Source organism: Chaetodon trifascialis, chromosome 11 (genome assembly GCF_039877785.1).
Source record: "Chaetodon trifascialis isolate fChaTrf1 chromosome 11, fChaTrf1.hap1, whole genome shotgun sequence".
Classification (NCBI taxonomy): Eukaryota; Metazoa; Chordata; class Actinopteri; order Chaetodontiformes; family Chaetodontidae; genus Chaetodon; species Chaetodon trifascialis.
In genome coordinates, this window is record NC_092066.1 from 20271550 (window position 1) to 20296099 (window position 24550).

Genomic DNA, 24550 nt, shown 5'->3' on the forward strand with positions numbered 1-24550 from the left:
AAATTGTTATAGCCTTGAAATCTTGTTTTTGTGTGTTGTCATAGTTTACAGATTTTTACTAGTAAGCCAATATTTTTTTCACTCCGCCACAAACACAGGGGGCGCTGTGCGGGCCTCCCACCATGACTCAATATATTTTCGCATCCTTACACGGCGGAAGTTGCTTGCTCATCACACAGTTTCAAAGATGGCTCTTGCTAGTGTGTTGAACAGTGATTGTGCGGATTTTTCATTTGATAATTGTCAGCCTTTTGCCTTTGAATGTGGACCCGGACAAAGCGGTGTGGGATATGACGCTACGCCTGGGGATGGCCTCAGTTTTTTCGTGAAAAACGCGCTGTGTGCCGGGGACGAGGATGGCGTCGAGAGGAAAATAGAGTTCCTGCACGGAACCACTACCTTAGCATTCAAAGTAAGCATATGCGTAGCTAATTGCAGCTAGCCGGCAATATAAAGACATATGTATTTATAGTTGTCAATAGAAGACGTGCGATAAATCATTCAGACTATAAACATTATGCTTTAGAGCTAACATTATACTAACATCTAACGTTAGCATGCTAACATGGCTACAAACCGCCTTATCATTGCACATAACGTTAGCCATTGATGATGCTGTTCGACACTTCTGCCTTCAAAAGCACCTCGATAGACGTGAACTGGTGATCTGTGTGCGGCTTTGACAGGAGTGCCGTACTTACTGCATAGATGTCTTTAGCTATAGCTTCTGCCCTGTGGATCTATTCGCACCTGCATGAATGGGAAACAAGGTGTCAGATGTGGAAACAGCATCTGCGCAGCATCCACGCCTGACATTTGTCTGGTTTACTTATACAAACCACAAACTAAGTCGGCTTATGTTTATCCTGTTCAGTCATTTCTCGACACAATTATATTTATATAATTGTGTCACCAATAGGAATTTTACATAATGCTATATTAGTTTGTATGCTTCTAGTACTACAGGTACTTTCTTTTTTCTTGTAGAATAACTGCAAAATAAGATAAAGAGCTACCCACAAGCCTTAATGTTCTCCAAGTTAAACATATCACGTGTCTGGAGGCTAAGGCGACTGCAGCACACAGTTGGTGAGATGTTTAATACGTCATTGTTAATTTTGCTCATCAGATTTTGAGTTTGGGACAGTTTTCCCTCAGCCCCAACAAACTATTTATGCCATTTAAAGGTAACTTACCTGTATACCAGAGGACCTAACAGGTCAAAATGTGTGTGTATTCAGTGATGATGTGTCGTGGCAGGCTTTTTACAATATCTGTGGTAGGAAGGAGAACAGCCTGTGCAATTTTTAATTCCATTTTTCCACATCTGTTATTTGATCATGTAATTATACTGTTATACTTTCTGTAAATATTACTATTATAATGAAATCATGCTATTAAAAAGATTTTGTAAAAGGCTTTTATAGGTTATTCCTCTTTGCCATTGGGCTCCATTGTTGTCCAGAAACTATTAAGAACAAATAAAAGAGCTATACTATCGCATTTGAGTGACATATCTTTTCATTACAGTGAAAACAGCCAGTGCAGCATTTTCCTCTGCAGAGCAGTGTAAATACTCAACATTCCTGCAGTTCGTTTTGGTCTCTTCAGGGGATTGGTTTATAAAAAGAAAAGATAAAATAACACCATCTTTATCCCTTAACCCCTGGTCGATGAAAACCTCCCTACCAGACGTCTCCATCTGGCTGATCAAATCCGTTGTCTTCACTTAAGCACTCTGAGGATGTTGCGACTGTCGGTTCGGTGGTAGAGGGTTTTGGAGGGAAGAGCAAAAGTCTTCCCTTTTATCCTGCAGCTTTCTGGCAGAGCTGAACCATATATTGCATCTGTCTGACCTTTGCAAAGCAGCAGCACATTTCGGCCTAATAGATAATTTAACCGCACGGTCTTACATTCATATTAAGTGGTTCTATTGTGTAAAAAGTAGTGATTAAAAAAATATAAGAGCCTGTATTCCAGTCTGGTTCATAGTGTCCCAGTCTGTAGTGTTCAGTTCCTGCACTAAACCCGAGGAATGGACGGTGTAAGAGACGTCTGGTGCAGATATGTCAGATATGCCATTTATATTTTACAAATAGGTTTATAATGTCATGAAATGTATTATGAGGGAATCCTTCAAAATGTAGACAACCTGATTGACCAGTGACTGCTCTGTTGTCATGTATTTCCCCCCTGCTGTCATGTGCTTCATTGATGTCCTCCTGCTGTTGTTTCTATCAGTTCCAGCATGGTGTTATTGTGGCGGTAGACTCTCGGGCCACAGCGGGCTCCTACATCGCCTCACAGACGGTGAAGAAGGTGATTGAGATCAACCCCTACCTGCTGGGTACCATGGCTGGAGGAGCTGCTGACTGTAGCTTCTGGGAGCGGCTGCTGGCCCGCCAGTGCCGCATCTACGAGCTTCGCAACAAGGAGCGCATCTCTGTGGCAGCAGCCTCCAAGCTGCTTGCTAACATGGTGTACCAGTACAAGGGCATGGGACTCAGCATGGGAACCATGGTGTGCGGCTGGGACAAGAGGGGCCCAGGTAAATACAACATCTTTCTATGATACGCACATGTGGCCTATTCTGTTTATACAGCCAGTGTAATTCAGGTCTGATTGACACACTCTAGCCTTAACGCGCCAAAATATGACACCCTACACATGCTTATTCGAGTTACAGCTCATGCAGTGTATCCATAAACCGATAATCCACTCAGTTGAATACAGTACAGCTGTTTATCAGGCTGATGGTGAACCGCCAAGCCCTTCTGTCTATTAAATAACAGACTCTCTTCACTTAAATATTAGATACTATTTCAGGAAATCCTCCAGCTTTTTCCTGTTAGCCATAAAATATAATGACCTTGTATGCACAGCAGTGTGAACTCTGGAGGTTTTGTGGCAATTTATGCTGTTTCATAAAAGTACAAACACTTGTAGTTCCCACTGTTTTCCACTAGATGGTACTGTAGTCTCTCTTATGCTCCTCCTCTCTTCATACTTTAAGCTGTGGCTTTTGGATGCATGCAGTGTGCGGCCGTACATCACAGAAGGTGTGCTTAAAGAGGCCGCCACAGTGACACAGTAATGGAAAATCGATAAGGCTGGGACTGCGGGCCAGCGAGAGTGCGGTGGGATGATGGACGTTGGGTCTCAGCCCCGGACAATTGGGTCGTATGCATAATGCCTGTACATCCACTGAGATCGATGCCGCCTTTGTCTGGAAAGCATTGAGGGCTGTGTGAACAATGACGGCTCGCCAGTATGCCAACAAACGTAAATGACACGTGTTAAATCCTGAGCAATCAATTGGGGAAATAATGATCCCTGTATCAGTTCAATAGGCATGGGAGCTTTGCCATGGCCCCTACAATGCCAATGACTGAATGCTGAGGTGAATGTCATGTAAATTAAATCAATCGCGATTAGGCGGGAAGCTCATTAGCTGGCTACAATCATGTCAAGAGCACTTATTCCCTTGATGGAATGTCTTCAGCTGCATGCACAATAAATCTAATAAAAGCTATGTTGAGGAGCTTGTCAAGTATGGCTCTGTATAATAACGTTTAATGTTATGACACTTCATCAGTGCATAGTTAAAGCTTGATAACTCTGTACTGGCTTTGCTCTTGACAGAGGAAGTGACTACACTCTGCGCAGCACCCTCTGCTGCTCCCTACAAGGACAAGGGTAATCATGAGGTAATAGGTGATTAAATGGGATGCAGCTCTCATAACAAAAAAGTAAAATAGTGTGTGATATGAGACCTTGTCAGAGAAGACCCATGTGTCAGTTTTACAGCCACTCCCAAGAGAGTGATGTAATAGTTTTTCCCCCCTCTGTTCCAACTGCTGTTCTCTTTTTACTCCTCATCCAGTGGTGAATTCTAGTAAGAAGGACAGATGACAGACAGACGCCGGTCCCTTTGATACTAGCACCCATTCATTGCTCTGTGCTCCTTACCTACCTCTAAAAGCTGTCAGTCCAGCCAGCTACACGGGCTCCTGTTTAAAGAAGGCTCCTTAAGCACCTGTCAGTTGATCGATGGAGTGGAAGGAGCTTCACTTGGCCACCACCGCTGCATTACTCCACCATCCAGGCACCGTGCCCCTGCTTTCTGCTTTAAGTGGGCCTCATGAATTTCACCCCCTCCTCCCCCCGTTTTTGTTTTTGTTTTCTGAGCACTCGTCACCACCTTCATGCTTTTCTGCGTCACTGTTTGACGTGCAGAGACCGTTAACCGTTATCGCATTGAGCTCTACAAAGACCCCAGGTGTGTTTGGAAAGGAATGGATGTGGGAAGTGTTTTTTGGGCTGCTCTGCTTCTATACTTGGACCTCCTAAAGAGTCCTCACCCACCTCCATCAACTGTGGTACTCAACACAAGAGCCTGCCTTTACAACTCTCTCTCCCTGCCTATTATGTTTTTAACGAGTCCCTTACAGTTTTCAAGAGGAACAGGCAGGTCTCAGAATGGCAAATTACCCCCGTGCATAGGCAGGCACTGGATGATTATCATGGCAAGCTAACGACAGGCTGAGGAAGCTGCAATTTGTCAGTTGAAAGCAATGGTAAGCCCTTTTTTTTTCAGAAAAGCAAGTGGCTCTCTATCCCTAATAGACTGTCACTAGTTTAGCTTAGGAACTCTGCAAGCGAGGATGTGCAATCTGGGGGCATTCTGAAGTGTTTTTTAATGTGGGAGATGAGCGATAGTGGTGGATATTAGGCAATTTTATATGCATGTGTCTCTGTGTTTCTCTGTGTGCGGATCATTTTCACAGGTTTCGCTTTGTGAAGCGCTATGAAAAACATGCCTTTTTGCAGGCTGTCTTTTTACCATCTGCAGGCTGGCTGTGGGCGAGCTCACAGGCTGGTGCTAGTCACCCGTTCCACGTCACTCTGGGATCAGGCCTAGCGAGTGTGTCATGGTGCAGAACAAAATGTCTCGCATGTGTCCACGAAGCGTGGTGTGGAGCAAACTGTCCCTCACAGGTCCATCAGAGCATTGTGGGTCGGTAGTGCACGTTGGATTACACTTCTGCGTCATTCAAGTGTAGTGCGCACGTGTGGAGGTGAAGAAAATGTCTGTAGAAGCTTGTGTGTGTGTGTGAGCATATGGATGTGCTGTGCTCGTCTGATGTCCACAGGATCTGAGAGAGCTGTTTTTTTCCTTTCCTTTTTATTTCTTTTTGTCCTCCTTGAGGTTCGAGGTGCAGTTACCTGTGCAGCTCGGGTTGCAGGTCGATAGTTAATTTTTGGCGTGTTTGCAGGGATCAATAAGGCCTAGAGCAGGGCCCCTGGGCAGACAGCGACGTGGCCCGTGCCTTGTCAGCAGGTTCCGCGGCCGGCTTCGTTTTACTTGAAGAGGATGCAGCTGTTCATATCTGCCAGCCTTACTTCACTTGGAGAGGTTGCAGCTGTTCATATTCTCTCTCTGGAGGACGTGGCGTGTGTGCGCTTACAAGTTTGTGTGTTTGTTTGTGTGGGAGCGGTGGTGTTAGATACACACCATCTCAGATTTCCTGATGAAGCTTAACACCTGAGTCGGGAGAATGGAGGATGTGTGCTTCCATTGTGCATCCAGCTCTACTCCTTTTACAAGGTTTCTTCCTGCCTTCCTTTGCCTTCCCACCCTTTTGACCTGCCTTTTGTTCTTTGTCCTCAGGGCTGTACTACGTCGACTCAGAGGGGAACCGCGTGTGTGGTGACCTATTCGCCGTGGGCTCCGGCTCCATGTACGCCTATGGTGTGATGGACAGTGGCCTGCGGCATGACCTGTCTGTGGAAGAGGCCTGCGAGCTAGGCCGCCGTGCCATCTACCAGGCCACATATCGTGATGCCTACAGCGGCGGGCAGGTCAACCTGTACCACGTCCACAGCAAGGGTTGGACCAGGGTCTCCCAAGAGGATGTGCTCATGCTGCACCAGCAGTACAAGGATCAGGCGTAGTCATTGGGACAACAGAGTGGGGAGAGAGAATAGGGAAGGTTAGGAGTTTGTTCTAGTATCCAATGTTAAGATGTTCTGAAATGTCAGTAGGGTTGACATATTAATAAAGAGGACTCATCTGCTGATTGATTTCCACTTATACAACTTCTGTGACCTAGTTTGACTTGTTGCTAGCTTAAAGCTTTATATATTGTACATTTTTAACAATGCCAGTGATCTCCACTCACCCTGCACTGAGTGTGATCTGAGGGGCTGCAGAGAGAGGGGGGGCGATGACTCAAACATGCTTTAATACAGTGTGGGAGCAGTGTGGTGCTTGCCCTACATACATTTCATTTGGATCATACCCTGGAAAACTACATCTTTCTCAATAAAACCTGTGATGTTCTTTTTTCAGCAGTATTGTTTTTGTTATTTTGCATGAGTGCTGATTTTTACCTTTAGGTCTCAACATCTCGAATAGATATGTTTCTCAGAATTTATATGAATGTATTGTCGTCGTTGCCTCATCCTCCTTTGATGTAGTCATTTTGCTCCGATTTGTGTTTACTTTTTAGTCATCTGTTCCCCCAGCTGTTAGGATCTGGAGGTACATCCGATGCCTGTTTTGTCTCCTCTATATGTTCTGTGTTTATTAGCAGGGAGTAGCGCTGTCTAAATAGCACGATTTAATTGCATACCACAAGCCTCAGTAATTGTGCCTCCTGAGTTGTAACAGTGTGTTTTCTTCCCCTCATTGATAATGTTCCCTTCCTCCACTCACGTTGCACAAATACGTCTTTTAATTGGAAGGGGAAATTTATTCTTTAATTCCTCCTCGACACACTTAGCTTCTCAATGCGCAATGTTGTGTGCCACCCTGCCGTGGTGTTTTACAATGTAACGACCTGCGCTGGCGGTGTGTGCCCCTCCAGCGGTTTTATCGTCGGGAATAAACACTAGTAAAGGGGATCAGGTAGACATCTGAAGCCAGTGCACTTTCAAATCATGGTTAAAAACTAGTTTCACAGGTGACTGGGTAGCAGATGGAATAGAAATGGGATTTCGATAAATGGAAATGAGCGGGTTTCATCTGTGATGCTGCTCTTGGTAAATGAAGTGATGGGAACTGTGTCTTCAATGGAAGCAGAAAGTGACAGAGTGACTGTTCATGTGCCCTTGGGGATATGCTAAAATGGAGCAAATGCGTCATTAAAAGCATTAACACCTAGGAGAAGACTCCTTTAACCCCTTAATCATCCTCCTGGGCTAAGGGGGTTTTTCACAAACAGAGTCTCTGAATATGACTTGAAATTATGTCCCCAGAGTAGTGGATAAAGGCGAGGCCCTCCAGCTCTGTTAAATATCAAATACTGCTTTGTCATTTGAGTATAGAGCACTAAGCCTTGCCCTGATAAAAATAGCCAGCTTTTAGAGGCTGCAATTTTTGTACACAATTGCTTGATGACACTATTTGAGCAAAGGTATAATGGGACGTGTACAAGGAGAAGAAATTATCAGGAAACTAAAAAAAATTTTCTTCGCACTGCATTTGCACCTCATTATTTATCAAGCAACTGGCACATTACTCAGGAGCATCCCCTCTAAACAGCTACTGTAGAAGATGGATGAATGATTTAATCAGTTGAAAGCGGGTGTAGGTGAGAAAATGGGGTGGCAGACAGAGTGTGTCTAATGTGACACCGTGCCTCCCCTCCCATTGGACTACATTTCTTCAGTCAGCTGCAGGTCTGGAGACGAGCTTCACATACTGATCATCAACTTTGTTTGCGCAGTACAGAATAAGACAAAGACAGTTATGTGTGAGTGTGTGTATTCAGTACTTTTTCCTTATTTTCTTTGACACCGAACACATCAAAACTGTAAAAGAACACATGGAATTATGTGGAAAACAAAGCAAAATATTAATGTTTTAGATTCCTCAGAATAGCCTGTTTAATGGTGACAGCTGTACACACTGTTGCCGTTGTCTTCATGAGGTATACACCTGGGATGGTTTTCAGTTAACAGCTGTGCCCTGTCAAAAGTTAATTAGTGGAATTTCTTGCTTTCTTAATGTGAGACCATTAAATAACCATGATCTAGGAGCCCTGACAGCTCTGTCACCTTTATGTGGAAGTCTATCATGGAGCAACGAGAAGCGAAGCATCTGAGGATGTAAAAGAGCGAGGGGCAACATAAGTCACTAATTTCAGATTTTTGCTCTTATTCTGGTTGAAAGCATCAGTGTGCTTCCAGTGTCACCTCCTTCAAACGCATCTTTTTCCAAATTTCCAAATCCAACAACTTCTGGAACATTTTCAAACCAACCACCCGATGAGCTCACACACAACACACAGCAACTGTTCAGGTGTGTGAATATTGTGAGCGTCTTAGGTGACACTAGCAGCTAGTTCAAAGCACCGCTGTGCCACAGCGCAGCCTGGCGCCGCAGCCAGCACGGCTGCACACACTCTAATTACTTAGTCTTGTTGTATGGAGTGCAACACCGAATGCTCTGAAGAGAGACTGTTATCCACGTTTGTGTGATTCATGAAGTCTTGTTCCTTCTTATGATGGCACCCTGCCTTTGAGTGTGGCTGTGGCACATAAAACCCTTTTTTTTTTTTTTTTCTTAATCCCTCAACATGTCAGCAGACACTCGGTGTGAACTCTGTAAACCTGTAGTTGCAGGTGTGGATGTTCCTATCTGGCCTTTTGGCCTGTCTGGTCATGTACTGAAGAAACACTTCTCACCCATGGCTTTTCACTGTGTTTGGACTCACCCATCCTGTGTGTGTGTGTGTGTGTGTGTGTGTGTGTGTGTGTGTGTGTGTGTGTGTGTGTGTGTGTGTGTGTGTGTGTGTGTGTGTGTGTGTGTGACCTTGGCATTGGACCTGCGGACTGTCGGCAGTGTGGACAGTCGTCTATGTCTGGCACAGAGATTGCAGGTTGTCAACAGGTATTTTCAGAATAGCTGCTATTAAGTACCAGCTTTCAGAATATTTTCACAAAGCTTTACACTCAGGGCGAGATGGTGACACTCTCGGGAGGCATGACAAAATGAAGAAAATAGCTTTCTTTTTTTCCACCTAAATTAGATGGAATGCTATGAAAAAGACCAGCTGGCGATACTGAAAGGTGCCAGCGCCATGATTTTCACACTGTTAGAAAATAACCCCTGTGCCCACACTATGCCATCTGTCAGGTGGTCATATGTGATTTCATTCCCAGACACCAGCTCGTATCTGAACGCGGTCCTAAGGGTGCCCCTGACAACCTCTTTTGGATTCACACACACCACGCCTGTGAGTCGTTATTTCCCATGATTTGATGCTAGGGCTTTATAATTGGATCTTCAAAAGGAAAAACACCCAGTGCAAGGGTGCACGCCTTTGGTGATTGAGTATCTATCAGCTATTGTTTATTCCTGTTGATGCTTTACCCCGACGGAAAAACAAATGAGAAGTCTATTTGGCTTGGGTAATGACTCCCTGCCGGCTGCCTCTTGTCCACCCCGAAGGCTCTCCGGGTGTCATATAATCAGTACACCCAAGTCCTTAAATGCGTGCCAGTTCTGACAAACAACAAAGCTGGCGTGAAGATAATTGCGTTTGTGGTCCCTGCGCATCCCCTTCCTCGCTCGCGCAAGAGGCAGCCGCTGCCTCGCCTCGTTTGAGAGGTGCTGTTTTTCATCCCTCGCGATGACAGCCACACTCTTGTCATTCCCGCCGCGTGCTTGCCACGGCCGTCTCGCTCTACTCGAGACTGTTCTTTTTTTTTTCTTCACACCCCCTCTTCCCCAGCATTGTTTTTTGCCAATTGCTTTCTCTCTTTTTCTTCTTTTTTTTTGACTCGATTAATTCAGTGACACGAATGAATACAGCCCGGCAAAGTAAACAGCACAGCCCTTGAGTTCTGGCCAATCTGAGTCAGTGCTCGTCCGTTTCCCAGCAGGCACCTAGAAGCTTCTGCCAGCACCACTATTGCTGCTCTTGATGATGATGATCGTGAGGGTGATGGTGAGGATGAGGATGATGATAGCCCCCACTATTAGTGCACACTGTGCCTCAAGAGGCCCGTAGCAGTCGTCTGTTTATCCCTTGTCATGACACCTGACTGTATAAATGGGGCCTGTCTGTTTGTTTTATCGTCAGCAGAGCCAGGCCTTGCCTCCCAGGCAAACAGAGACAGGGTCAGGGAGACTACAGCTAAAGACGTGGCAGTAAGAGCGATGGTGGCTGCCACGGTCACTCCACTTACTCCCATGTGGCTCCTGGCTTTTTTTATATATTGCACTGCGTCCTTTAACACGTGGCGACTGAGCCCCTCAGGCCGGAGAAAAGTGAATTGCGTATTCTGTTGTTTCTCAGTATCAATTGCCTTTTCTTTTTTTTTTCCCAGACTCCTTGCTATTTTAGTGGCACTTAAGTTCTGGTTACGTGAGCACTTACTTTGTTTAGGTGACGCACCATTAGGGGGTGTTGTGTTTGTCTCTTGGCTGACCTTGCACGGTGGCTGATATGCAACATTTTGCCTCTGTAATCTTATTTTTGGAAATTCCGACTTTGTGGAGGTGGTCGTTATAAATCATTGACGAGCGTGGCATGTGCAGCGGCTACGGTACGAGCCGCTGCTTTGGATTCCACATCATTTCCCTCTGGATGCCTCTGCTTTACGATTCTGATAGAAGTGTACAAAACTACAGTGTGTTTTTTATTGGTTTGAAGTGTCAGTCAGAGCTGCAGGCTTTCTGTCAGAGTAGCCAGCCTCAGCGGAAGACCCATCTCAAGGGGAATAACTCTGCCAGGCTTGAAGCTCCCACCCCTCCTCTCTTTCACCTCTCCCTTCATTCATCCCCTTTTTCTGTTCCGCATTTTGTCTTGACCCCCCTGTGGAGCATTCGGCCTGTCGCCCACCTCCCTCTGGCCCGATCCTGCTCTGATCAATGCCACCCCCCCCGACAATACCAAGGGGGAAATGGAGGCATTAATTACCCACCCCAGAGCTCGTTACCCGGACTCAGCCCTTTCAGCTTCCTGGCTCTTCACTGACTCTGCAATTGTAATTCAGCTGGGGACCCAAGACGTGAGGGTAATAAAAGAGGGTACCCGTCCAAACGGACGATCGCCCGCTGATAGATGATCCGCTGGGCCGGACGTGACGGAACTGACACGAGGGGGCCGGGAGTGACTCGGAAATGATTGACACACAGCTTTGGCAGCGGGATTATGTGTGAGAGAAATAATTTATGACTTTCTCTTCCGGAGCTGAGACGAATGCCAGAAATGAGTAATGACCTCTTGGAAGTTCAGCTTCTCTGATCGCAAACAATAGCCCAGGTTGTTACTGCGGTGGAAATGACAGAGTTGATGGCGTTATGAGAATGAGAAGCTAATGGACTAAATCATGGAAATGGAGTTTAATTAAATAGCTGGAACCCGCTATGAGCAACATTTCGCAGCTAGAGACGCCCTCGCTGATCAATACTGTTCCTACTTGCAGTACAAAAAAAATTAAGGTCAATATTTTCTCTCTCTAAGCACCTCTCTCTCTTTTTTTATCCCCCACTATCTTGTCACCTTTTCTTCTCCCTGCCCTTTTGTGTGATGTTTTTTTTTCGTGACAGTTTGAGTGCCAAAGTCTTGAGTGCCCAGCAGTTGGCCTCCTTTATGTTATTCAGGTCTGATGTTTTCATGTAAGCACCGTGGTGGAAAAATAAATGTTTATTTGCTGAACCACTGTCTCTCCTCAAGCATTTCCCGCCATTCCCTATTTTCCGCCACAGCCCGTAGTCCGTTCACCGTCTATCCCTCTATCAGCAACTTTTCCTTATCCTCCCATGCTATATTCTATATCTGCCTCTCTCCCATTTTCTCTTTCTCCCTGCCTCACCGCTCACCACCATCTCTCCTCTCCTCCCTCTCTCCACTTTCCCCATTACCCCCCCACACCCGCTCCCTCTTTCCCTTTCTCCCTCTCTTTGCTCAGGACCGATCGGCTCTCATTACATTGATGGCCCTGATGATTCAGTTGAATGGTGCACTCTCTCCCCAGTGCCTCTCCAAGGCCTTTCTCTGCAGCCGGCTCATGCAGCAGCACTCAGCAGTGACAGAAGCCTCGGCTCTTTCTCTGTGGCCACAATGATAGGATGGCACCTGCTTCTCAGCCCTGTGACCGTCTCGTATTATTGTACAGGTCACAGGGAGAATATCGTGCCGATGTGTGCTTTATGTAACGAGGTGGCTCCAGTTGTCAATGTTATAGATGTGAGAAGATAGAGCAAACACTGAGATGCATGGAGGAATAGTCCACTCATTGTGGGCGAGTGTATGTATGTGGACGACAGTGGTGGATTAAGTATCTTTACTGAAGTAAAAGCACTAATACCACAAAAATTGTCCACTACAAGTAAAAGTCCTGCGTTCAAAACCTTACTTAATTAAAAGTATTATCTGCAGAATGCGCTCATTGTGCAATAAAATAATCCTTCTCAGTGTTTCACTGTAATATATGTTGTTTTTGGATTCATGTTACTGCTGCACTAATGTGTATTTTGCACTTAACTGCTGTAGATGTTTATGGTTGAGCTAATTTGAACTACTTTATGTCCTGTAGTTTAATCTACAGCAATGCATCATATTCTATAAGATCATAATGTTTACAGCATCGCTGTCCTGTGAGAACCACGTATCTCTAAAAAGTCAGCTTTTCATGCTTCATATTTTCAGCTCTGTGACAGTGATGATTTTCCTGCTAATCCAAAAGGGCTTTTAAATTGTTTATTTTACTTAACCATTCAGTTTCGCACATTCACATTCAAAATCAACACATTTGGTGATGCAGTGTACATGATTTTCACTGGACAGGAAGGAATGGTAACCAGTCAGACAAATGTAGCTGAGTAAAAAGTACAATATTTGCCTCTGAGATGTAGTCGAATAGAAGTGTAAAGTTACATGAAATTTATTTGAATTTGTACTGAAGCACAGTAGCCTACTTAAGTCAATGCACTCAGTGACATTCCCCCTCTGGTAGAGAAGCATGTATGGTAACGGAGTATTTAATAAGGTGTGTGGGATTGTTCTGCCTCACCTGTTCCTGCTTCTTCCACCTAACTGGTCTATTTTAGATTTGAGGTATAAGACTTCCCTTTTGATCCAGGCTCTAACCTGTGAGTGCCAACACTGCACGCTACCTGAACCACAACCACCTTCTATTATTCATCCCTAACGGCGCATGTTTCACACACTCACAGTTACCTGCACTGCAGCTGACTCTACTTTGCCTCCACTCCGAGTGACTGTTACTGTTTCCACTGCGTTTCTTGCTGAAATGCAAATGGTGCAGGCTCAGTCTAACGCTGTGTCCCATTTCTTCCCTTCCCTCCTCACCCCTGATGCTTCCCCATCTGGCTGTACATTCATGTGAAATGTAGTGTTCTTCCAATCCAGAACATAATGTTGTGAGGTGACTGTTTACCCCTCCTCTCCTTCGCAACAGCACAGCATAGTTTCACCCCTTAAACTCTACTTATCCCCTTTTAGCTCCCCTTAAGTTACTTTAAGTGTGCTCCACTGATTCAGCAAGCAGTCAAATAGCAGTGTCAGACTCGAGATTAGCAATTTAAAAAAAGAGGATCAAAACTGATGCAGCAGAACCAGCAGATATATTGTCTTTGCTACTTGTTCCATGAAAAAGTTAGCACCTACATTACTCACCATGCAACTTGATTGCCAACACTTATTTTTTTCATTTTCAGACTTAGTAATAGTCTTCTAGTCTGACTCAAGTGACATCACTTGAGGCAATTTATTGACTTTATTTTCATCGCATGTGGGATTCCATGTAAACAAACACTGATGTGTAAACTTGGTGAAAAACCCTGAAAGGTTGGAAAAAGAATTTTACTCCACACTGGCTGACAGTATCATATATTCTGTATTGGCTTGTTCCAACTCATTGAATCTACTGTATTTGATATTTAGAGTGTTTAGAAATTCAAACCCCAAGACCCCATGTTGTTATGGCTGCACTATTCCATCAAATGGAAATATGCACAACATTTTGTGCATCATTTTATTCACATTTCCCCAGTTTATCATACATATTTGGTATAGTTCAAAACTTTGGGATCTCAAAGATAAAGTTCTGTGGTGCTTGGCAGCACAGCATGAATTTCTTATAATTGTCCCACTGGTAGGTCAGTGGGGTTTTTGATGTTAAGCGGGAAAAAAAATCAAATAGATATTGGTAGCATAACGTTACATTGAATATATGATTTTCCCTTCCATCCACTCAAATCACAAAAAACTCAACCTATTTCATTCTAACGGTATCTATGGAAGCAGACAGAGTAGTTCTGGCTTTATCTGCTGATGTTCATACCCTGCTGAATTTTATACTGCCGCTGTGCTACAGCAAAGTGTAAAGATTTTGGTTGTGCTACTAAAAGCTATAAAAAAAAGTCTGTCTTGGTTCCATTGAATATTCTGCAGCCCTCATGGTGAACAGTTTCCACTGGAGGTACTTTCTACTGAAGAAACAGCCCCTGTGAAACTATAATACGCACAAGAAGTAAAGTGGTCCATTGTTCAGTTCAGTAGGTGAACTGCCCACACAGCCAGCTATTTTCAAAAGCCAAAATCGCTCCAGTGCACTAGATGTCCAATGGAGTAAATCCCCAGAATGCACTATAAAAAGCAGCGAGCAATGGTTAGAAGTGAGGTCAATGCATCTCCTCCCATCTATGCTTCCCTTGCACAACTTAATATGAAGGACACACTACAAGGAAACAATGCAGAGCTGCCGCAGTGAGTACTAATTTCAAGTATCTTGTTAGAACTTTAAAGCTCTGTCTTTATAACAAGTGGGTTTTCTCATGAAAACAAGATTCTTATCGCAAGACTTTATCCACAGTTGGAAAGAGGATGGGGACTACACTGCTGGCTGAAAGTCGGGCGCATGAACCAAAGATGAGAGAACAAGCTGTCCCATAAGACATCATAGAAAATCTTGAATGGCTCTTTGGATAGAAAAATCTCCCTGCAACAAAGCTGCAGATATGACAAAATCTCCTTTTGCTTAAGACAGACTCATGCACAATGCTTAAGAAGAACAACATTTTCAACGTTTCAAGTCCTAACATAAAGACTTCATCACTTGATTGAACACTGACTTCTCTGCAGTATAGCTGTGGCAACACTTCTTGAAGCTTTCTGCATCGTTACATGACAAAAGGTGAGAATTAATTTTGTAATTGTAGCACTTCTACGTTGTTATTTAAAAAATACACAGCTGCATGTTGTAAAATTAACAACAGGCAAGTCTAATTTAGGTGGGTCAGCAAGGAAGCACAAAGACTGTACTGATGATATAAAGGCAATCAGACTTACCTCGAATTCATTTTATTAGCTGCAGCTGTGTTTTCCTCAGTATGACAGCTCTGTGAAAAGGCTTCCTTCAGAAGCAAATGTAAGCACACTCTCTATTTTCACTGTTTAACCCACCAGACTCTGAAGAGATACTGCTTGTGCAGGTCACAAGTCACGTCCAACAGCTCTTTACAGGGTGCCACTCCAAACCAAGGTGACTTTGAAATGAGGATGAGTACTGGGACAACGCCCATTCCACACTGATACCACACAGTGATATGCACTGAACCAGCAGTGGATAACCATATGCCATGGAGAGCCAGAAGTCTGCAGGATTTCATTCCAAAAGATCTCCTCAGCAGGTGACCGTGCTGATGAGTTCTTACCTGACGGAGTGCTAATTAGTGGGTCTTTGGACGTGGTTAGCTGCATGTGCACTACGGTTTCTGCAGTTAGTGGGGAAAAACCAATCGACTAAATCAAACTGCAGTTTCACAGAAATCTAATGGCTATTCAGCTTCACAGAAAGCAAAGCTTTAATAGTTTTATTGTTTGTTTACTGTGATTCTCCTGGAGCTGTCGGAGCATCCCCTGCAATTTGTTTGTTTCTCCTCCATTTCTTTTGTGCATTTCATCGTGAGACGATTGTGTCCAGCATCATACATTTAAATCCGCAGCAGCAGGAACAGGCTTGAAACCCAACACTGATATCACCTTTTAAGTTAATATGGGAAACACGTTGGTTATTTACACATCCAGCGGATACGGAGCAACATTAACATTTATTTATTGAGTTTCTGGCTACCTGCTAAGTCCAATACTTGCTCTCCTTTCCATTTTCACCACTAACTCCTCAGGGAAATATCAGACTCTTAGGCTGCTAAATTATATTCACCAGCTACTGCCTAACTTTGCCATTTGGTGCTGGGCAGGTAATGTGCAGTGGGTTTATCAGGCCTTCCCACTGAACAGCTGCCTGCGGCTGGAAATGATGCTGATGAGAGTGATGAGAGTGAACCAAAACAGTTAAGTTGTGGGCCATAAAACCAAAACAATTAGCTGAAAGATGCCAAAAAACTCTACAGAGCTTTTGGGACCTGCAGTCATAATTCTTTATGGGTTTGTCACCACAAGCGACCCCTTTCACATTACACATAGTTGTTTGAGCCATTGCTAAGTGGGAAAATCCACCCTGAAACATGTGTAGAATTAAGCACACTCTTTCACATGACAGTGAACGCACAAGTGTAACTAATAACATAATTAACAGCTTTATTTACCTCCGCCAGTATACCATAAGAGTGAGCCAATGTGCACAACAGCAGAGAAAGAAGGTATGTAGCTATCATGGATGTTTTTAGTTATGCCTGTCATCATGTCCAGTCTGAGAGGGGTCTGAAGGTTTTTTCCAGCACAGACATTTTGACTCAGCGCAGCAGTGAAAGCACAAGTGTAACTAATAACCTTATTAATAGCTGCATTCCATTCAGGTGTGCCAGTTCCAGGGTCCTGATGTTGTCCATGCTGCCTCACTGCCAGTGGCTTACTGGGACACCTCAGTGGAACAGAGCCATCGTTGATATGATTAGTTTCACTGGTGCTTCTCCTGCTGCGCCCCGTCAAAACCTCTGCTGTGAAAGAAAGACCTGCCATGCCCTTTGATCTCTGGCTTTATGTATTAGTTCTACTGGTGTATTTTTCTTGTTTCTGTTGATAAGTGTCCAAACCTAGAAAATCTCCAGCTCTCTGTAGCATCAAAGGTAAATATCGGCTGTCGGCCCCTCAGTATCACAGAACAGGCTCCCGTCTAGACATGCCATTTTACACTGACTTGTAACTATTATAAAGGTGGAAACCCATTGTAGAGGACACAGAGATGCCAATTACTCCACCAACAGTGGCCTCAAAAGACTGCAGTGCAGCAAAGACACATGTTGTGTTTTGAGTGTGGGGCATGCGCTGATGTTTGATGAAAGCCAAATCTCTCACTCTGGCAACGTTTCCCAACAAAATGACATTAAACATTGCTTATTAGCAGTATTCAATTTGATCTGAGAGTATCTCATTGTGGATTTTTCCTTTAGAGGATAGCGTGGTCTTTACCAGATGTTGAAATTATGTGTCTACACACTGTTTCCTCCACGTCCCAACTGTTTCTTCCAAGCCAGCTCTATTTTCTTCCTTTTTTCCCTTGTTAAAACATATCAGAGTAAGCCTAGTCTTTGCTTCGCCTTTGCCTGTAATCCCTATAGTGCTTGTTACTACAATACCCTTCATCTAACTATTCAGTAGTGAGGTTTCTTATTGCTTTGGGAGGGTCTTCCAGTACTGATGCTTGTTGTGGATATTTACTACTGCGTCTCGCTGCTGCCGTGCATTGTTGTTCTTCAACGCAACCTTGTAAAACTGCTCAGGTGTATTTATACAGTGTCTCCTCCACACAGTAAGCTGCGGTGCCGCGGTCCCAGAACATAAAACATTAAAGTGTTTTTCTCACCTCTGAGTGTGGCACACTTCTTTTTGTACACGTCTCCCTTTCATAAATCTATTTTTTTTTCAGACTGCATCCATTATCCATTGTTAAAACAGACAGAAAGCCTTTTTTGGCTTTCTTTCTTCATCTTAACCTTTTGCTTGTTATTGTACCCTCTTATTATTGTAAATAAATGTAGGCTCTCTGTTGAACTAAGAAGAAAACCAGGGTGAAAAAACACCCCTGAAGAAGCTGCTGGCTCACTCCTCTTCTCATTGTCTGTCCCTCCTCTCGATCCGCAAATGATATCACAATCATTTGCGGCCTTAAATTAAATTTGTTTGCCTGTTCTGCGTCTCACCTGAGTCTTGATCAGCTCTCCTCTCCGCCTGTGATCTGGCGGCCTCGCTCTGGTGCGGGCTTTCATCTTGCCTAATTGCTTCTGATGGCCTCTGTGGGGACTTTCTGGAGAGAGAACCTGCGGCGCTCGCCAGGCTCAGGCGACGAGGGGTTAAAACGCACTGCGTGGGATCAATGAAGGGTTAAAGCAGCAGATGACAGGAGAGGGCAGGAGGTCTGACTGGCGTGTGAAGCTGCGTAACCCAACTGCTCCTGCTCCTCTTCCTCTTTTCCTCTGCCGTCTGCTGCCAAGACCCCAGGCGCTCGCCAAGGCAGCGGAGAGAGTTGGTGGCAACCGCGGGGTACACTGTTGAGCATCATGATGCTTGTTAACATGTGGGATGCATTTTGCTCACTTGTCTTCGCCTGTGGTGGTTTCTCTAATTTGTTTATATCTGGTGGATGTTGTATGAGTGTGTGCTTGCGCAGGGTAGCATCTGTTCATGCTGCGTGCGTACGAGTGGACGGCATCGAGGCCGCCGCTCCCTATTTTCCGTGTGGTTTCATCTCGTCCGTCGGGGGACACGGGTTCCTGATGGTCTTCCACTTGAATACAGTTGGCCTGGTGCCTGTGGCAACCCCTGTGACCTCCTTGTTCCTCTCCCTCCCTCCATCCTCTGCATTGTCTCGTCACACCTGAGGTCTCCAGGCGCAGACCACTTCTACCAGGTGTGTCCCTAAAACCAAATGAGACACACATAAACACACACAGAGCCAGCATGTGTGCGCCATCCACACGAATGCAGAGGTACACAGGAAGCAGATGATTCTTATCCTATGCATGTACTTCATATTTTTTCCTGTTCTTTATTGAATATTTGAACAAGCAGAACATCCTTGAAGTGTCCCGTCACTGCACTTTCTATTCCCTCTCCTCTTCCTCAGAAGACTGTGATCACATAGCTCTTCTATCTCTAAACCAAATATCACTGTCTCCACATCTGAAACACGCAGACTTGGTGCCGGTGAAGGTTATGTAGGTGTACGTGGTTTCTTGAAAATGTCAAAATTCTGTTTGTATTTCATTTCTGCGCCGTTTCCTTGCTTGTGCTTAGATATTCATATCAGGCTAAGGCAGTCGAGGCTTGCATAGCAAAATATCAGTCTGCCTGCCCGTCTGTCTGTCTGTCTGTCTGTCTGTCTGTCTGTCTGTCTGTCTGTCTGTCTGTCATTCTGCCCATCTGTGCATCTGTGTGATTGTCCAGCATGCCTGTCAGACTGTCTGCTTTGCCATTTTTCCCCTCTCTGTTTTTCTCCTAGTTGACTCTTGCCACATGTGTCTGAAGCAATCACTCTCCTCCTCAGGCTTATGCTGTTTATCTCCCTCTGCGCTTGAATTTGTCTCACGGCTTGTGTGTGTGCTTACATGTGTTTGTGCCTGTCCATTCACATGCGGGCTTAGGACATGTGCGTCTGCATGTTTGCGTTTGTATGAGGGTGCCGCGTGCCCACCTGTCAGTCAAACGCCTCGGCAGGGTATTAGCTATCTGTAAAGGCAAGGTCATGGTGACTCAGACACGTAGAGGCAGGTAGAGCTACCACAGAGCCATCAAAGCAGCAGTACACTGCTCCTCACTCCTTTCTCTGACGGAGGAAGCCTTAAACAAAATGTCCTGTTGATTACAACTTGGATCCTGTTTTTTGTCATTCTTATTGATAATGCTAAAATTGTACTCGCTGCGTTTATTTGTAGTGTCTGGTTTATTTCTAGGATCTGGCCATGCAGTCGCATTGCTCAAAAGACAGATGGGACAAGGAACAAGACCAGTGAAACCAGTGAAGCCAGTTTTAAACAAGCCTCCATGATTGCCAAATTTATTTGGAGGAGAAAACAAGGCTGGACAGTGAAATTGTTACCTAAATTGTCTGTTGTAAACATCCTAGTTTTACAGACTGACTTCATGGTTCAATCTACTGCACCTTATCTGTGTTCACAGTTTTCCTGTGCAGTGATGGATTACTACCAACATTTTGGGTACACTTACTTCATGGCTAAACCTGCCTGATTGTCTGACTGCTCGCTGGAGAAGCTGCACCTCTGTATGAACTTGGTGAGCACAACATTAACAAGCTGATTGTCCTAGCAACAGAAAAAAAAGAGTATTTTCTTTAAAGTAATAATTTACTGAAAAAACTGCTTATTTGCTTTCTTGCAGCAAATTACAGATCAATATCACTCTTGTCTCTCTTTAGCAAACGTGAAACTATAATCAGGAGACAGCTAGCTTAGCATAAAGACTGGAAACAAGGAGAAACAGCGACCCAAGAGCATCAACAAACGTAAAAACAATATGTTGTGATTATACACACTATTATACACACAAGTGGACTTCCCAAAATGTCAAACTATTCCTTTAAGCAATGGCAAAGCAAAGAGATAAAGCAATGCCGACACAAATATCACACGGACACTTTACACTCAAGCAAAACACATTTTAGTGTATAATCAGACACCCCCCAAATGCAGAAATACATTAACAGATGGTGGGTGTGCTGCACACACACAGACAAATTGGGCTACCTAAGCAGATGTGTACACACACACACACACACACACACACACACACACACACACGGAAACAGAAAGGAGTCTCAAGAAGAGCTGTCATCAGAAATGGCTTCAAAATGTGGGCATACGCACACAGAACACTGGCAACCAAACAGATGCGCACAAACATGCGCAATCGGTGCAAGAAGAGAGCGAGCCACCCCTGTGAGCGCGCAGCGTCGCAGGGAACTGAGGGTCCTGTGTGTACAGAGCTTGGATCTCAACCACATGAAGCACAGAGCAGTGGGGGAGAGACAGAGACGGAGGTGGAGAGTGAGGGAAAGAGGGGGAGCAGATGGGTCAGCCATCTGGTGGATGGAGGAAAAGCGAGGGAGATGAAAAGAAGAGGGAGGGTGCACTGGAGAGAGAGAGTTGGAGGGATGTGTGTGTGTGTGGGGGGGAGTTTCATGGGAAATATCTGTGTATGTGTAAATGGAGTAGGAGTGAGTGTGCTGTGTTTGTGTGGGGGTGTTTATGTGTGCAGCAGGGTTGGTCAGCCGAGACTCAGGTGCCAGCGGACAGTACAGTTAAGTTATTCTGGAACGCTACTCTTGCGTCTCACACACACACACACACACACACACACACACACACACACACACGCACACACACACACACACACACACACACACACACACACACACACAAGGCTTGAAAAATGTAATACATTACTCATTACATATCACTGAAAAAGTAGCTATATTACTTAACCACGTATTTCCAAACACTGGTCCTACTAACAACTGTTAACTGTGTGATTACTGTGTGGTCACTGTTTGATATGTTTCTTAATTACCATGAACACACACACTGTAGTTTATTTTGAGCCAATCCCATACACTCTGTGCTGCCGCCAGAAATACTCACTAAAGCACCAAATGTGTATTAATACGTGGCTGAAAATAGTCCCCAACAGATGCACTGTTTACTTCATTTTGTGAGACATGATGGTGGCAAACAAAGCCATACATTATAGTAAGCCACCCACCTTATAACACCATGTACTGTGAGTAAGATTGTGTTATCTCTTCCTTCAAAAGTTACTTGCTTTAACCCAGCATTTGGTTAGCTATGATTAATGCATCTTCATTCCAAAGAGACTGTTTGCAGTATTGAAATCACTGAAATCAGTTTTAAAAGGGTTTGAATAGCTGTACTGCTATCTGTTGCTGTTTTCACAATGGGTTTATTTTAATATAGTCATTTAATTTGTTAGAAAGCTAAATTCAGCCTTCATTTTTCCCAAACCTTCAACCTGTGTATGCACACTAGGGACAGCTCTTTAAACCGCACCATTGATCTCAACTGTCACACAACCATACCTGGAAGTGTGTGCATGTAGAGTGCAACTAACTATGTGTGTGATAAATAAAGTACATTTCTTCTTCTTCTTCTAAATAATAAGAAAACCATTTTTTATAGTTGACTGAGTTTACATTTCAGTTATATGAGGAAAGTAATGTTCACATACTTGTATTCATAATAGCCCAGTCTTTACTTGTATTAGTTTATTTGATTGTTTATTTGTCCTTGTTCTTTGCTGTAATTTCTATAACTATGGCACACACTCAATGTGCCTACATTGCAATGCAAGAAAGTGACACACAGACAAAGCTGAAGGAGCTGAGTCAGATAATGGTGGAATTAGCAAATTGTTTGCAACTGAGGTTTGTAAAATCGGGGTAAAAACAGTAAAATAAATAAAAAACCTACCCCACCATGCAATTGCAATGGACTGCAATGATATTTGTCTGTCTTGTTTCCAGCAAAGCTAATTCTCACTCTGACTTATTGACATGAGCAATAAGGGCAATCATACACATACACATGAGCAGACATACGAATGGTTAAGCAGATACTTGAATACTGTTCCAAAAAAGTTGGGACACTGTGTAAAACATAAACAAATTACCAAGAGAACATTTCCTTATGCTTCTTTGACGTATACCCAACTGAAAACAATACAAAGATAATAAATTGAATGTTGTACCGAGGGCTGCATAATGGCGCAGCAGGTAGTGCGCGTGCCTCACAGCAAGAAGGTCGCCAGTTCAATTTCCGGGTCGGGCCTTTCTGTGTGAAGTTTGCATGTTCTTCCCGTGCATGCGTGGGTTCTCTCTGGGTACTCCGGCTTCCTCCCACAGACCAAAAACATGCTCATTAGGTTAATTAGTGACTCTAAATTGCCCCTAGATGTGAGTGTGAGTGTGAATGGTTGTTTGTGTATATATGTTGCCCTGTGATTGGCTGGCGACCGGTCAAAGGTGTACCCCGCCTCCAGCCCTTTAACAGCTGAGATAGGCTCCAGCCCCCCCGTGACCCCGAAAGGGATAAGCGGCATAGAAAATGGATGGATGGATGTTGTAGCTCATCAGCTTCATTGAGTTTTGTAAGGGAAAAACACCTGTTTTTGGAATCAGGGTTTTAGTCGTCTGGCGTCCCTCACAACTTATTTTTTCATTCCAATCATTATCAACAATGTTTACTATCATGTCATTTCTAATCTTCTATTTCAGAGTCTGAGTTTTTATTTTTCCAAATATATATCCAAACATTCTCATCTTTTAGCATTTTGGTGCACTGAGGAGGATCATCTTTGGGAAATCACAGCTGCCATGGACAGGCTGACCATTAGTGGATAAAGGTGTTGACGTGGCTGTCAAACCAACAAAGATGTTCCCCACAAAAGCCACTCCAGATTCAGTCCTGTCAGTGGGGAGTCCACTGATGTCCAGGTGCAGTGGCAAAAAAACACATCATCATTTTACATGCCGTGCCTGTCTTAGGTTTATGGTCCTTTTCTAAGATTCAGTAAATTCACACATTTAATTTATACAGGCAATCCCACTGCAAAACCCCTAATAAAGAAAGACTGCCAAAAACATGCAGTGGGAAAACTAAAAGGACAAGAACAAAACAGAGCTCTGTGCTGTGCTTTATAAATCAAGAGCCTGAGCCCATCATCCCACAGGATGGGAAAAAGAGTGAATGTGGAAGGACAGAGAGGCGAAAGCCCAGATGAGGGTGTAATAACACTCAGGTAGACTCTCTGACAGCAACACTCTTTGGATCACTTCCCCGGGAAATGTATTTTTCATGGGAGTTGCAGCTGAAATTTACATTTTGACTTGTGTAATATGAAATGGTACCGACCAACAGAAGTGAAAATAACTGCTCCCCATCTGGCCATCGAGTCCGCCCCATCCACAGAGCCATGGCGACCTACAGATCGCAGACATCAGAGCAGCGGCTCAGACCTTCTTCCCCGGATCATATACATGCTGCATGCTGGCTGCAGTCACCACCGCTCTGCCTCACATTGCCTGAAAGGGATTCTGTACCTAATGAATGAATTAGATATAACATAACAGACATTATTGCACTTCACTCCTGTAAATGTGAGAAGACTCCCATTTAATGAGTAATTATGTGTGTGTCTTTACTGTCAACATGATGGTTTGTTGTATGTACGATGAATTAATTACTCTTTGGGTACTATAAAAAGCCACAGACCTGCATAAAAATGACTATTCTAGCATTGCTGCCAACTGTTCTTTGCTGTTCTTTTCATTGACAGGTCTAAAGACGTATGAGGCAGGCTGTGGGATTCATATGCAAGCAATTTTAAGGGTGTGTCCATTCATGGTTGACACGATTTCACAATAATTTAAATCTGTTAAAAAGAAGTGTTTATATACAGCTTTCCAAATCTCCTGAAAAGAGTGTTTCTGGAGGTATTTACTGATCATCAGCAGCTAGCTGAGCCAGGTGTCCTGTCCTCACGGTAAAACACAGGAGCCTCCTGAATGCAGGCTGATGAAT

The 24550-nt window shown here is 44.2% G+C and overlaps 2 protein-coding genes across 2 annotated transcripts in view; both read left to right on the top strand.

The window, feature by feature from the left end:
* LOC139339495 (E3 ubiquitin/ISG15 ligase TRIM25-like) overlaps nucleotides 1-24550 on the top strand; it is a 308448-nt gene that overhangs the window by 214087 nt on the left and 69811 nt on the right. The gene's annotated exons all lie outside the window — the stretch shown is intronic.
* On the top strand, nucleotides 169-6354 carry psmb5 (proteasome 20S subunit beta 5). The gene is made up of 3 exons (XM_070974110.1): nucleotides 169-412; nucleotides 2242-2548; nucleotides 5672-6354. The coding sequence occupies exons 1-3, from the start codon at nucleotides 188-190 to the stop codon at nucleotides 5953-5955; spliced, it is 816 nt and encodes a 271-aa protein (XP_070830211.1). The 5' UTR covers nucleotides 169-187; the 3' UTR covers nucleotides 5956-6354.

Excerpts from the sequence above, each read along its gene's own strand:
- psmb5 (XM_070974110.1), top strand. The coding sequence starts at position 188 with ATGGCTCTTGCTAGTGTGTTGAACAGTGATTGTGCGGATTTTTCATTT. Across the intron at positions 413-2,241 it reads CCACTACCTTAGCATTCAAA|TTCCAGCATGGTGTTATTGT; the intron begins GTAAGCATATGC and ends TGTTTCTATCAG. Across the intron at positions 2,549-5,671 it reads CTGGGACAAGAGGGGCCCAG|GGCTGTACTACGTCGACTCA; the intron begins GTAAATACAACA and ends CTTTGTCCTCAG.